This window comes from Trypanosoma conorhini (assembly GCF_003719485.1).
Source record: "Trypanosoma conorhini strain 025E chromosome Unknown Tco_14.4_contig_00314, whole genome shotgun sequence".
NCBI lineage: Eukaryota > Euglenozoa > Kinetoplastea > Trypanosomatida > Trypanosomatidae > Trypanosoma > Trypanosoma conorhini.
In genome coordinates this window covers 1-12,666 of record NW_021704391.1, presented here as the reverse complement: position 1 = coordinate 12,666, position 12,666 = coordinate 1, and the positions used below count along the sequence as shown (strand labels likewise).

The 12,666-nt window shown below is 59.9% G+C and overlaps 2 protein-coding genes across 2 annotated transcripts, besides 14 other annotated features; both read right to left on the bottom strand.

The window, feature by feature from the left end:
* Positions 1-49: a microsatellite.
* A 413-nt stretch (positions 50-462) lies between these two features.
* Positions 463-486: a microsatellite.
* An 8-nt stretch (positions 487-494) lies between these two features.
* Positions 495-528: a microsatellite.
* Positions 529-658: 130 nt separating this feature from the next.
* Positions 659-686: a microsatellite.
* Positions 687-970: 284 nt separating this feature from the next.
* Positions 971-1,025: a microsatellite.
* A 131-nt stretch (positions 1,026-1,156) lies between these two features.
* Positions 1,157-1,182: a microsatellite.
* Positions 1,183-1,541: 359 nt separating this feature from the next.
* Positions 1,542-1,591: a microsatellite.
* Positions 1,592-1,606: 15 nt separating this feature from the next.
* Positions 1,607-1,699: a microsatellite.
* Positions 1,700-1,878: 179 nt separating this feature from the next.
* Positions 1,879-1,917: a microsatellite.
* A 167-nt stretch (positions 1,918-2,084) lies between these two features.
* Positions 2,085-7,172, bottom strand: Tco025E_05405 (uncharacterized protein; the record flags this gene model as incomplete). Its single annotated transcript, XM_029372304.1, has 1 exon — positions 2,085-7,172. One exon carries the CDS (start codon positions 7,170-7,172, stop codon positions 2,085-2,087), a length of 5,088 nt encoding a protein of 1,695 aa, XP_029227684.1.
* A 79-nt stretch (positions 7,173-7,251) lies between these two features.
* Positions 7,252-7,315: a microsatellite.
* A 198-nt stretch (positions 7,316-7,513) lies between these two features.
* Positions 7,514-7,560: a microsatellite.
* Positions 7,561-7,865: 305 nt separating this feature from the next.
* On the bottom strand, positions 7,866-11,600 carry Tco025E_05404 (uncharacterized protein; the record flags this gene model as incomplete). The annotated part of the gene is made up of 1 exon (XM_029372303.1): positions 7,866-11,600. One exon carries the CDS (start codon positions 11,598-11,600, stop codon positions 7,866-7,868), a length of 3,735 nt encoding a protein of 1,244 aa, XP_029227683.1.
* Positions 11,601-11,861: 261 nt separating this feature from the next.
* Positions 11,862-11,895: a microsatellite.
* Positions 11,896-12,370: 475 nt separating this feature from the next.
* Positions 12,371-12,402: a sequence feature (A-rich).
* Positions 12,403-12,597: 195 nt separating this feature from the next.
* Positions 12,598-12,622: a microsatellite.
* Between the last annotated feature and the right edge of the window lie 44 nt (positions 12,623-12,666).

Here is a 12,666-nt window from a genome sequence, read left to right as displayed (position 1 = left end):
GTGTGTGTGTGTGTGTGTGTGTGTGTGTGTGTGTGTGTGTGTGTGTGTGGGCACGCGCACGCTGGCGGCTTCCCCTCCTCTTAGTAAGACCTTCACTCGAGCCCTGGGGGCGCCCGTGGGCGGAATACGCAAAGAGGGAGCAAAGAGGCCAAAGAATACCAGGCGGCACACGCCTCTTCACTGCTGCTGCGTTCCGCACCGCAGTGCGGAGGGCTGGGGGGGAAGGGCGAGAAGTGGGGTCATGAGGAGGCTGCTCCTGCACACGCGCGCGGGCACGAAGGCGCCGCCAACGCCTTCGTGCAAAGGCCGCGGGAGGCGAAAAGTAAGACTGAGAGGGAGCGGCAAGGCGGTTGGGCGCCGGGGAATCAACCCCCCGTTGCCTCCCTTTGCCTTCTTTCTTGTTCGTTTCCCTTTCAGTTCTTTTCTTTCCTCGCACAGATCTAGAGGGAGATGCGACCTTTACGCCGCCGCCGCCGCCGCCGCCGCGCTTCTACAAAAAAAAAAAAAAAAACACGGCAAAAACAAAAATGTTTTAAAGCAATCGGACGTACGGTCGAACGGGCATGTATGCATGCGCGGGCATACACGCACGCACACGCACACAGAGATACACGTAAAACTGAATAGATACAAAGAGAGAGGTGTAACTGTACGGGCGGGTAAGTAGGGAGGTGGGCAGGTAGGTATCTAGCGGCGCAGCCATGGGAGCAAAATACTGCGCCGCTTTTCTTCGTGTTTTCTTTCCTTCTTTCATCTCATTGTTTTACTTCATTTATTTACTTTTTTTTTATTCATTTGATTTTCCATTATTTCCTCCCTCCCCTTTTCGCTTGCTTTTTTTAGTGTCCAAAACGCCGTGGCTCGTCTTGTGTTTCCGTTTTGTTTTATTCTTTTTTTCATCGTTTCGTTTGCTCTCAAGCGCGTCGGGGGAAGCCACAAACTCGGCACGCAGGCGCCTGCGGAGTAGCACAGAGAGCGAGAGAGAGAGAGAGAGACACACACACACAGAGAGAGAGAGAAGGAGATATATATAAACAAATACAAATACACGTGGCTGCGCATACACGTGTACAGATGTATAGATATATAGATATAGACAGATACATACACGCATGCATAGATATATGCGTGCGTGGTACGTGTATAGCGAGAGGGCGTGTGCGTGTGTGGCGTGTGTGTGTGGCGCGAAGCGATGACCGCAACAGCCGTAAGCCACGCAGCAAAAAGGAAGAAGAAAGAAAAACACGCTCCTGCGAAGAGAAAAACTACGCACGCCGCACACAAAATAGGAAGTTCCGTTCACTAAGTTTTTTCTTTTTTATTTATTCACTTTTCGTCCTTTGTCAGTCGCCGACTTCTCCGCCCTCTTCTCCCTCTCCGTGCGGTCGGAGGAGGGGCCCGGGGGATTTCCGCCCACACGGCGGCCCCACCCCGCTGTCGCTTCGCCTCCACTCGCTCACAGGCTCTCTGGGGTCGCCCCCGCCGCAACGAAAGCCGGGGCGCGCCCACCTCCCACCCGCAGACGTGCACGTCCCATGCGTACACACAGAGAGATATATTCACGCAAGCACGCACACACCACTCACACACATGCGTTGCCACTTTGGAAAACAAACGAGACAGGAATACAAAATCAAATCAACTAAAAAGGACAAGAAAAAGAAAACAAAAAAAAAGTAAAACGAAAGCAAAAGATAAGGTGTGCGAGTGTGGAAGCCTGCACGTATCCCTACTTGGATTTGGTGCCGTCTGACTTACAGCATTCTGCACCACCCACTGCAAAGCGCGTGGGGTGCCGCCAGGTAGCAGGGCACCCCGTTTTCAAGCAACCGCGGAGACCCCGCAGTCACGGACGCGTGTCAGCACAGCATCGTAGAAACATAGACACACCCACCCACACAGGCACAGACTCAGACAGCTCCGCCATCAGTGGGGCCAGAGAAGACGGAGATACAGGCGGAAAGAGAAAGAGGGAGAGGAAGCTTGGGCGCAGGTCTGTGTGTCTGCGACGAAGTGCCTCGGCACCCCCACCCCACCCCCCATTGGAAGAAGCGTGCAGGAGGGAGGAGACAGACCTGCGGCGCTCATACCTTCTTTGCAAGCTCCCCCGCGTGCTGCATCTCCAGCAGCGCCTTCTGCAGCTCGCCGAGCTGCACCGTCATGGCACGCACACCAAAAAGGAATGCCTCCAGACTGTGAATATCTTGATTGGACAGCACAAACTCCCTTCGCTTGTGGTTAAAAAAGGTGAGATTTTGGAGCATTTGCGAGCCGCGCTCCGACGGCTCTGTTGAGGAGCGGTCGCCCGACAGCCTGCTCGGCGCCCCCTCCGTGAGCGTGTCGTCGCCCGTCATCTTTGCCGATTTCCCCTGCGGCGCGGTGGGGAGGCCCGAGTGGTCGGTGGAGGGCCACCGCTTGTCACCCCCATCCTCCGACTCGGCGGAGCTCCGCTGCCCCGGCCGCCTGTCCTCTGTTCCCTCCTGGCTGTGCCTCTCGCTGGCCCCGGCCTCCTTGTTGCCCCGCTCCTTCCCGGCGGGCCGGCTCGTCGAGTCCCGCCGTTTCACGACGGTGGCGTTCAGGTCCACCTCCCGCGCGAAGGCGTCCAGGTCGCCGTACCGCTTCTTGCCCTTCTTCTTGCCGCGATCCGCGCCCCCGGCGGAGGAGGCGAAGGACGCCAGATCCCCGCCGCGACCCGCCTTGCCAAACAGACCGAGGAAGGAGCGGTTGCCGATGAAGCTGTCTTTGATGTTGCCCTTCTTCTCCTTGAGGGCGTCCTCCGCGCCCTCCTCGACAACGCTTCGTTGCCGAATGGCCTCTGACCGGTTCACGAGGTACCGCTTCAGCTCCTCCTCCTCCTCCTTGGTAAGGTTGTACATGAGGTAGCCGCTCCTCTTCTTCTTCTGCTCGGGCGGCGGGGACTCGCCGGGGGGCGCGGGGCCCGTGCTTCCCGCGGGCCTTTTGCTTCCGCCCCGGCGCGTTGCCCCGAGACCACCCGCGTCGTGGTCGCTGTCGCTGCTGATGGCCATCCTGCTCATGTGGCTCCCGGCCTCCTGCTCCTCTCCCTCTTCCTCCTCCTCCTCCTCCTCCTCGACGTCGCCGCCGAGGTTGCGGCAGATGGTCTGAATGTACACCTCCGTGATGTTCGCCTCCGCCTCCAGGATGCCGTGCCGCAGGCGCGTGAGGTGGCTGGTCGGCACGACGGTGGTCTTGCCTATCGCGAGGAGGTAGAGGTCGACGGTGGCGTAGACCAGGTCGGAGAGGTCCTTGGCGTGGGGGGAGATGCGGCGCAGCACGACCCAGTGCACGGAGAGCTCGGTGACGTTGTCGGCCTTGCTGGACATGAAGGTGAAGTACGCGAAGCGCATCATAGAGAGAATGGACCAGAGATCCCACTGGGCGTCAATCAGCTTCTGCCACGCGTAGTCAGGAAAGTCGGCGCCGACCAGCGTCGGCTCCGTGCAGGCTCCGCGTAAGAAGGTGGACTGCCGCGTGATCTTCTTGTTCCACTCGTTTAGCACGTCGATCACGGCGGTGTTCACCTCACACACGTCCTCGGGCTGGTCGAGGTTGCGCAGCAGGCGGCACGTCACCTCACGGAAGCAGCGCAGACTGACATCGAAGGCCATTTGCACCTTCCCCCGCGCCCGCATGGGCCAGAGGACCATAGAAATACAAAAATAGATGAGAATGGCAAACACGTTCTGCTGAATACGCACCATAGCGGCATCCGGATTTCTGTACTGTGTAATGACGGAGATGACGCTGTTGCAGATGGCGTTGCCCGCCGCAAAGTACTCCGGGCTCGTCTGAATGTACGCCCCAACAAAGGAGAGGATGGCCACGGCAATGTACAGCACCAAACGGCGGGAGTCGGCAATTTGAACACCCAGCAGCGCGGTAAGCGAGCCTAGCACCGTCCCCAACACCCGATTAACGGCATAGGTGAAGCTCTGCGCCCCTGTTTGACTGTACACAAAGGCGATAATCGCCGCCCCCGCCACCGGGCTCGTCTCGCTGTTGTTCAGCGCGTACACCTGAAAGATGCACGGCACCGTCATGCAGAGCGCCAGCTTAATCGCCTCCTTCGCCCGCCGCGTCAGCGAGCGTTGGTGAATCATCATGGTTATGAGCAGCCGCAGGGCGTTAAAGGAGCTTTTGCAGTCATCGATGGGGGTCTTGAGCCAATCGAGAAAGTTGCTGTGCGCCGACACCCGCGGGGAAAAGTTGGAGATCACCTCACAGAGCTCATCCACGCTAAACATAAAGAACCCCAGCAGCACGTCGGACTCGTCCGTCTCGTACATCTCGTTGTCGAGGATGACGTCCTGTCGCACCTCGGAGAGGCGGTCCTGAAAGCGTTCCCGCGCCTCGCGAAACATTTGGATATCCTCCTCCCGCACCGGGTGCTCAAAGTCGGCGATCTTCAGGATCATGTTGTCCATCGCGGAGGAGATGACGGCGAGGTCCTCGGCGATGGCGTTGCCGAAGGAGAGACAGAGCGGGGTGTCAATGCGCTGCGGGTTGTCGTTGATCAGCTCCACCACCTGCACCATGGAACTAAGGATGTTGTAGATGTTCACAAAGAACGCGTGTCGCACGCTGATGGCGGCCATGAAGGCGCCCGTGTGGGGCTCGTAGCCTGCCTCTTCGAAGAAGCCAGCGGCCTTCGTGATGGCCCTCTTTGCCGTGGCCCGCAGCTGCCGCAGGCGCACAATGTGCAGCTCGCGCTCCAGTGGGGAGCGGGTCCAGAAGCTGGAGCACGTCCCTTGCACGTAGATGCTGAGGGAGTTGCCGAGGATGGAGACGTACAGCTTGGAGAGGTCACTCGACCAGCGAATGTTCGGAATGAAGAAGGCGGCGAGGCCGAAGGCGAGGGCGATGAGCAGCGTGGTGAAGTAGTCCCCCACAAACTTAATCCCCGTGCCCCCCGGGTCCGACTGCAGCTGCATCAGAAACACCGCGAGACAGTAGGCCGAGGTCTTCTTCACCTGCTCCGCGAAGAAGGAGGTGACGAGCACGAGCACGAAGAGCAGCAGCAGAATGAGCCAGCTCGCCCGGGGGCCAATTAGGATAATAAACAGAAGTATCACCAGGCTCAGGGCGTACCCCTTCAACGCAATGATAAACTCCCGCAGCCCAGAACCGAAGGTTGGCATGGTGATCCAGAAGGCAAGGAAGGCCACGGAAGAGGGCAGCGGGAAGATGTCCTCCGTCTTCGGCTCCAGCGTGAGAATCATCGTCGGCAGCACCGTGAAGAGGGATGCCCGGACGGTCCAGTCCAACTTTTCCCAGAAAAGCGGCGCGGAAAAGGTGCTGAAGGTTTTGGTGCCAAACCCACTGAGGGGAATGAACGCCCGCTGATCCCACGGGATGGCGTGCAGGGCGGTGTTGCTCGCCTCCTTAAAGCGCCGCTCTTCGTGCTCCTCCTCGTCAGCCTGAAGAATTTTTTCCTTCTTGCCACCACCACCACCGCCACCACCACCACCACCTCCGCCACCACCGCCGGCTCCACCGCCACCGCCACCACCACCGGCTCCACCACCACCACCACCGGCTCCACCACCGGCACGATTAGGTTGCAGTAGCCCTTTCTTCGATCCGGACGAATCCGAAGCACGGTGCGGCGAGGCAAACTCAGAGGCGGTCAGCTTGGGTCGCGGTTTGTCGCTCCTCGAGCCCGTAAAGAGTGACATGAACATGTCCTCCGCGTGGTTCCCTGGCCTTTGCAACTTCGTGCTTTTCGGCCACAGCGTAGCCGAGTCCCCCGCGCTGCTGTTCGCTTCTAACGACCCGCCGGCGTAGGCAGCTGGGTAGGCCTGTCTTTGGCCTCGCAGGGGGTCCCGGACGACGTTTTTCCGTGCCCGCACGTGCACGTGCCGCCCGGAAGACTGCTCCGACAACGCGGGAAATTTGACCAGGGGGTGCTCCGGGAAGAGCGTCATGGGCGATTCGGCCCCAAACTCCGTCGCCCGGGTTCCGTTCGAGTGGCTTGAGAGCGAGAGGGAATTCGGGCGCTCATAGTACGTCCCTTGCCCCAGCAAGTTTACCTGGCCCAGGGCCTTGATGTCGGCAGCGCGCAGCCGCCCTGGTTGCGACTTCGTTTGCCACGGCGTCCGGACCTGGTCGGGCATAAAAAACGGATCCCAGCGCCTCTCAGAGATACCCAGGGCATCGTCGCGCCGCAGGCGGTCCGCCGCGGAGAGCCAAGAGGGCCTATTTTCTCGCGATCCGGTGTCCGTTCTGGCCTTCGCCCAGGCAGGCCCGGAGGCCTTGCTCGGCCCAGCACGGGTGAGAACGTGTGACGAGGGCCCTGTGGAGGAAACCGTCAAACGCCCACTAGGTGAAGCAGCGCGTGTGCCGATGGAACCATGCCTGGGGCGCTCCGCGCTGGAGCTATTCCTCAAAGCCAGCATATCGCCTACAGAGTGCGTGCGCCTCGGTCCAGCCCTCTCAAAAACGGTTTTTGCACGTGTCGCATTTCCCCCGCTAGGTAGAGCGTGTGCCGATGGTTGTTCCTTTATCTTTGCCTTTGTCCTTGCCTCGACGCTCCTAGGGGGACTACTCTCTGCTGGAAGCGTATTACCAGGTGTGGAGCCACTAGGTGGGGAAGGGCCTGAAGACTGGGGATTTCCAGGAGGCAAAGGATTAGCAGCAGCAGTATCCAAGGGCCTCTTCGGAGACGGCGACGCCAGAGCTGCAGCTACGGGTTGCTTTTGAGCCCCACCTGCATCAGGCTGGGCAGGTACGACGCGAGGCGCCGGCGGTGCTGCCTGCACTGGGGCCTTCTTCTGCTGCCGCTCCAACTGGAATGGCGATGTGCCAAACTGCAGGCCTTCTAGTGTGTCTCCCTCCGGTGCTTCCGCCATTCTTGAAAAAAAACTCGGGTTTGCGGTGCTGCTGCCTGGTCCACGAATGTTATCGCTCCCCGGTGCCATCGTGCTCGCGAGCGAGTTGGCCAGCCCGGGTCCAGTGGCGCCAAGGAGGTCACCAAAGTTGTTGCCGAGCAGGAACTGCTCAACGGCGACGGAACCCGCGGCGTTTCTGTGTGGCCGCCCAGATGAGCCCATCTTCGACGAATCGGCCCCCTGTCCGGGTCCAGTCTCGCCCCGAAGGACCGCCGGCATGCCAGAGCCCGCCCCGGGCCCCATCTCCGGGGAGGAGTCCTCGGACATTGCCCCGTGGTGGGTAACGACTTAGCTCTGCCCCCTAAGAGACTCTCTCCCCCGCGCTGTTGATATCCTCCAACAAGCGTATATAATACAATACAATACAATAGTAGTATATATATATATATATATATTATATTATATTGTATGCGCGTGTGTGTTTACAATGCAGCTTCCTTGTCTACCGCCCTCTGCTGCAGCCACGCGTTTGCTGGCACACGTTACTACTTTAGGAGCGGCGCCCGCGTGCCTTGTAGTTCCTCCTCCCCTGACTAAATTGCAGACTGAGGTATGTCTTCCTGTTCCGCTCACCTTCCGGCAAGACCGGCGTCGTTGTGGATTCAGGCAATAAGAGAGGAAGAATAGAGGAAAAAAAAGTAGGGAAGAAGCAGAACCTCATGAGACGCCACAGTGCTCCCCCTTTCAGGGGCTGCGCCGCCGAGAAACAGGTGGGGGAGGAAAAGATAAATGGATATACAGAGAGTCCTACAGTTATAAGTGTGGGTGTGGATGTGTATAGAGAGAGAATGAAAGGAAGGAAGAAGAGGGACAGCCGCGGCACAAGACAACTTTGGAGAAATAAACTAGAACCCTTCTTTGCGGGGGGCGGCAACAGCGGCGACGACAAGAGCGGCTGCTACCACCGCGAGGAAGGCGTCCTTTTTTTCCCGCCACGAAATGAAACAGAAACAACCACCGCTAGACGGGTGCAGGGCTGTCCAGTGGAGAGGTGTTCATTTTTGCACCTTGCGGTTGGTGCAGCGCGGCCATTGCCAGTGCCGCGTTTCCCGTGCGCCACCGGTATGTAAAGTACAGGTTAAACCTCGCGGCCCGCTGCAGCGCCACGGTACAGTGCTCAGGGACGCCGAATTCGTAGGCCACCTGCTCGTACAGCGGCACCGCCAGGTGGTGCAGGCCGAGGTACTGTAATGCTCTGGCGCAGTTGTACACGGCCTCGCCCGCGCGCCGCGCGTCAACGGCCCGCGCCAGCTCCTGGTAGCGCGACAGGTAATGCCACCCAGCGACCACGCAGGCCTCACGGGCCCGGATCTTTTTCTGGTGGCTAATGAGCAGGTAGGACAACCCAATAAGGAAGCAGACAAGGACGTCACTCGGGCGCCTCTGCGCGGCCGCGAGGTACAAGTTCAGGGCGTGGACGTAGGAACGGCGAAGAAAGTACCGGTTGCCGAGTAGAACGAGCATCTGTGGATCAGCCTTATTGCGGTCCGCAACGAGGCGAAGCAGAACGGCGCTGCCGTCCCCCACGCGATTCAGCACGCCAAATAGAAGCTCCACCACTTGCTCCTTTTCCGCCTCACTGCAGTGCTCCTGCAGCAGGCGAACGCCCACGCGGTAGGCGTCCTCACTCTCCTTTGAAGCCAGCGCCGCCCTCAGCACAGCCAGCCGCAACGGTCGCTCGAGAACCCCGGCGTGGCGAAAGACGCTGGTTCGCGGGCACCGCATCAGCACAAGAAACGCAAACTCCTTCGCCTCGGTAAACTTCCCAATCGCGCTGTAGCAGTTAATCACGGTGACAGCAAGCTCCACGAAGCCGACCCGCCCAAGCACACCCAAGGCGTCGCGGACCGTGACGCGCAGCGCGGAAGCGGCGAATGGGCCGGCACCCAAACCACCACCACCACCAGCGGCAGCAGCGCCGCCAGCAGCACCCATCGGAGACGGAGCGGGAAGGTTTGGCTCCCATGGATTGCGTGGCGCGATCGTCACCTCGTTGCTGGACGCCTTCATAAATAGCTCTTGCATTGCGGGGTCGTCAAACTGCCTGCTCACCTCCTCCAGCGATGGAAGTTCATACTGCGTCGCGGTGTCATCATCCTCGTTGCCGTGCAGCATCGCCTCCTCCTCCAATTCCGCCAGGTCTCGTTCCTCCTCCGCTTCTTCCTTCTCCTGCCCACAGACTGCAGGAGGCGGCCTCTCCGCCTCACCCTCTCCGCTGAGGCGCACGGTGTCGCCGTGTTGGTTGTAATTGTTTGTCGTTTCCTCGCCGGCCTTACCTTCTTCCTTCTGTTCCCTCCAGAAGGAGTCGGCGCCGCGGTGCGTCACTTCCTCCACGCGCTGGCGCTTCTTTGCCTGCCACGTTTGCTTCTCATCCCCATCGCCGTGCTGGGGCTCCTGCTTCACCTCCGCCTCGGCGTCGCTGCCAGTGTGCGGGCCGCGGGCCTGCTCCTCTTGGCTCGCCAGGCGAGGCCGCTTCAGCCGCTTCCGCGTGCGATTGAAGCGGAAGATGGTCGAACTGTCCTTCAGCCGCTCCTCCTCGTCGGCCCGCACCCAGCCGGCCGCCGTCGACGCCGCCGCGGAGGCACCGTAGACGGAGTTTGTCAGCGGCGCGTAGCCGCGGCGGGCCAAGCTGGTGCGGAAGACGGCGCTGGCCGCCTTGATGGACGTGGCGAGGGTGTGTGAGAGCCGCCCCACCGACGACGCCGCGCTACCTAGGCGTGGCCCGTTCACGATGTCGGCGATGGCCGCGGGGGGGAGGATGGCGGAACTGGCCCGCGAAAGCGTCGGCATCGAGAGTGCGGCGGCGCTGCGGCGCGAGGAGCCTGGCGCGACGGACTCCGCGTCGCCGCCCTCCTCGCCGGAGAAGATGAGCTCAAAGATGGAGACGCCCAGCGCAATTGCCTCAACGTGCTTCTCCGCACGGGCGAAAACACGCACAAGCTCCGCGGCGAGTTGGATGCGCTCCAGCGGTTGCTCGTCCTCACGCGGCGTGAGAACCGCCACGGCCCGGTCGGTGTCTTTCATTTCATACATGTACATGCGACCCAGCGCGAGACGCGCCTGCAGGTGTGCGGGGTCGACCTCCAACACGCGGCAGAAGTCGTTGTAGGCCACCTCAGAATTCCCCAGCGAAGCCTCACATTGCCCCTCGGCAAACAAACTTGCCGCAAAGACGGTTTTCACCTCCGCCACCTCCTCCTCATCAGCACCCCGCAGCTCCTTTGCGTCCTCAGCACCGTTGCCATTACCATCCCCCGCGGTGGCGCCGTTGGTGAGGCTGGAGAGGCAGAACTCATGGTAGCGGCGCAGGGTCTGAAAAAGCATGTGCGCCTCCACGTGCAACCCCACATGCTGCAAGGCAATGGCAGCATCGTACAACACATCGCCGTATTCGGCCATGGGGCAGGTGTAAACCAGGTGCTGAAAAACTTCCCGACACTGCTGTTCGAAACCTCCCAGGAATGCGTAGGCAACTCCAAGGCGCACAAGCAGCTCCGGCGGCAGTTCGAGTAACGGAACCTGCAGGCAGCCGGCGGTGAACTCTAAAAGGCGCACGGTGTCGAGAAACTTTCCCTCCTCGTTGAGCAGCTCCGCGTGCACGTTGACGAGGGTGAGAAAATTCCGCTTTGCCGTCGGGGTGCGGAGCTCGATGGTGTCTCCATAGAGAGAGTTGACCACCATTGACGGCGCCGTTTCCAGCGTCTTGGGGCCGCCGCCGCCGCCGGCAAGACTTGAAAAGTCAAACTCATCCTCCTCACCCGGCGGCGGAGACGAATCGGCAACCGCGCGAGGGGCAGAGTCCGCCTCTGTGCCCGGCTGCCGCTGCGCCGCCCCCGCCACCTCCTCCGCCGTCGCTGCGACGGGGATGGTTGCATCGCCGTCCGTGCCCTCGTCCTTCTCGTCGTCGCCGAAGAAGCGAACCCGCTTAGAGGTCCTCCGCTTCGCCTGAGAAGCAGGAGGAGCAGGAGCAGGAGCAGGAGCGAGAGCCTCGCCATCGCCGCCTGCAGACGCGTTTGCAGCGGCGGCGTCGATCGGCCGCCTCTCCGTGTCCACCGCCGCAGTGCTTCGAAAGGTATTTTTCAGGCTGGATTCGATTAACCGATGCAGGGAATTCCACCGGCCCAGCTGGAAGAAGAGGGAGGACAACAACGCAAACACCTCAAAGTCGCGACACCGGCTGCCGTTCCACAGCGGAACCAAAATATTGGCAGCCCGCTTAAACTCGCCCAGACCAATGTAAAGATCCGCCAGCTGCAACTGCAGGGTGCGGTAGCGTGTCTTGTCCTTCGTCTCTAGCGCCGAAAGCCGTTGTAGGCACACGGCAGATTTATAGTACAACTCCTCCTGCAGGAATTCATGCAAGAGCTCCTCCCACAGCACGGTGTCTTTTGCCAAAAACGCCTGCAGCAGTCGAAAATCACTGGCGCGATCGCGTTGGCCTTTGGAGTCGGCAATGACGGCAAGGAGAGCGAAGAGGTGGTCCGTGGGGTGGATGCGCAAGGCCAGGGTCGCCTCGCGTTCGGCGCCGTCCTTGTCATTCTGAAGAAAAAGGTTTTGCGCCTGTGCCACGTGTTGCTCAAAGCGTTCGTGAAGCTCTACACTGCTGAAGGCAGAGGTCCGTGGGCGCCGACGTTGCTTGGGCTCCGTATGCCTCTCTGTCACGCCAAGCGCGGCGTCGTCCTGGGCGGACGCCATCCTGCCGCGCTAAACGTATCAACGGGGTCACGGGTCACGAGAAAGCGGTCTCCGCGTGTCTCGCACCCACGATAAAAAGGAGCACGTCTTTGCTGCTGCCCCTTTCCCTTGCGCGTGTGAGGTCCTGCTTGTGTGACTCCTTATTTCTCTCGTGCAGACCTCTGCGGGCCACGCAGCGCCGCCCTACCACTCCCCGCTCGCTCGTTCACCGGGTCAAGGACGCACCGTGCACAGAGGCGAAGCAAACGAAGACAAAGACGAGTGTGTGTCTGTGTGTGTGTCCTTTTTGGTGTGTTTATTTATTTTTTTCCTGCTGCCACGCCAATGCAACTAATTCCCCGCACGCGCTGTTGAAGGCGTTGTTATTGTGGCAGTTGTATTATTACGCGTGAGCGGGGGAGATAAGCGGGGGAGCACGAAGAACGACACGAGAATAAGCAGAGCAGGACGGAATAAAAATAGGGAAATATATAAGCTCTCACGCACACACAACGGATGAATTATCGTTGCGGCGGAAACGGGAATCTGCGGCGGCCTTTTGCATCAAATTCGGACGCCGGCTTCCTACAAGAGGAGTCAGATTATATAAAGTAGGTATAGATATGCGCGGCCATACAGGTAGGTGGCAGCAGGGGGGGGGGCGTTGGGATTCAAACTTCTTCGCTTCCTCCTCATCCTCATCCCCTCTCTCTCCCCCCAGACGCATAGAGACGCTTCTGTCGTCGGTCCTGCATTCCCCCTTTTTTTTGCCTGTTTCGCGGTTCTTTCGGTTTTTTTTCGCTTTTTTTTTGTTTATTTCTTTAGTTGTGTCTGCACGCGGCTTAGAGGATGTGTGTGTGGGCGGGTGTGGAATAAAAAAAGGGGGCGGGTTTGCGTTTCCCACGCAGCCACCTGCGCGTCGTGTGCGCCGCCTGCTGCTCGCCTCTCCGTGGCGCGGCGAGGAGGCGCAAAAGCGCAGCAAGACGCAAAACAAAACCACCAACAACAAAAAAAAAAAGTGTGTGTGTGTGTGTGTGTGTCTGAGGGATTCCGCAGTAAAAAGGCAACTCGGGAAGAAGCAAAAAAA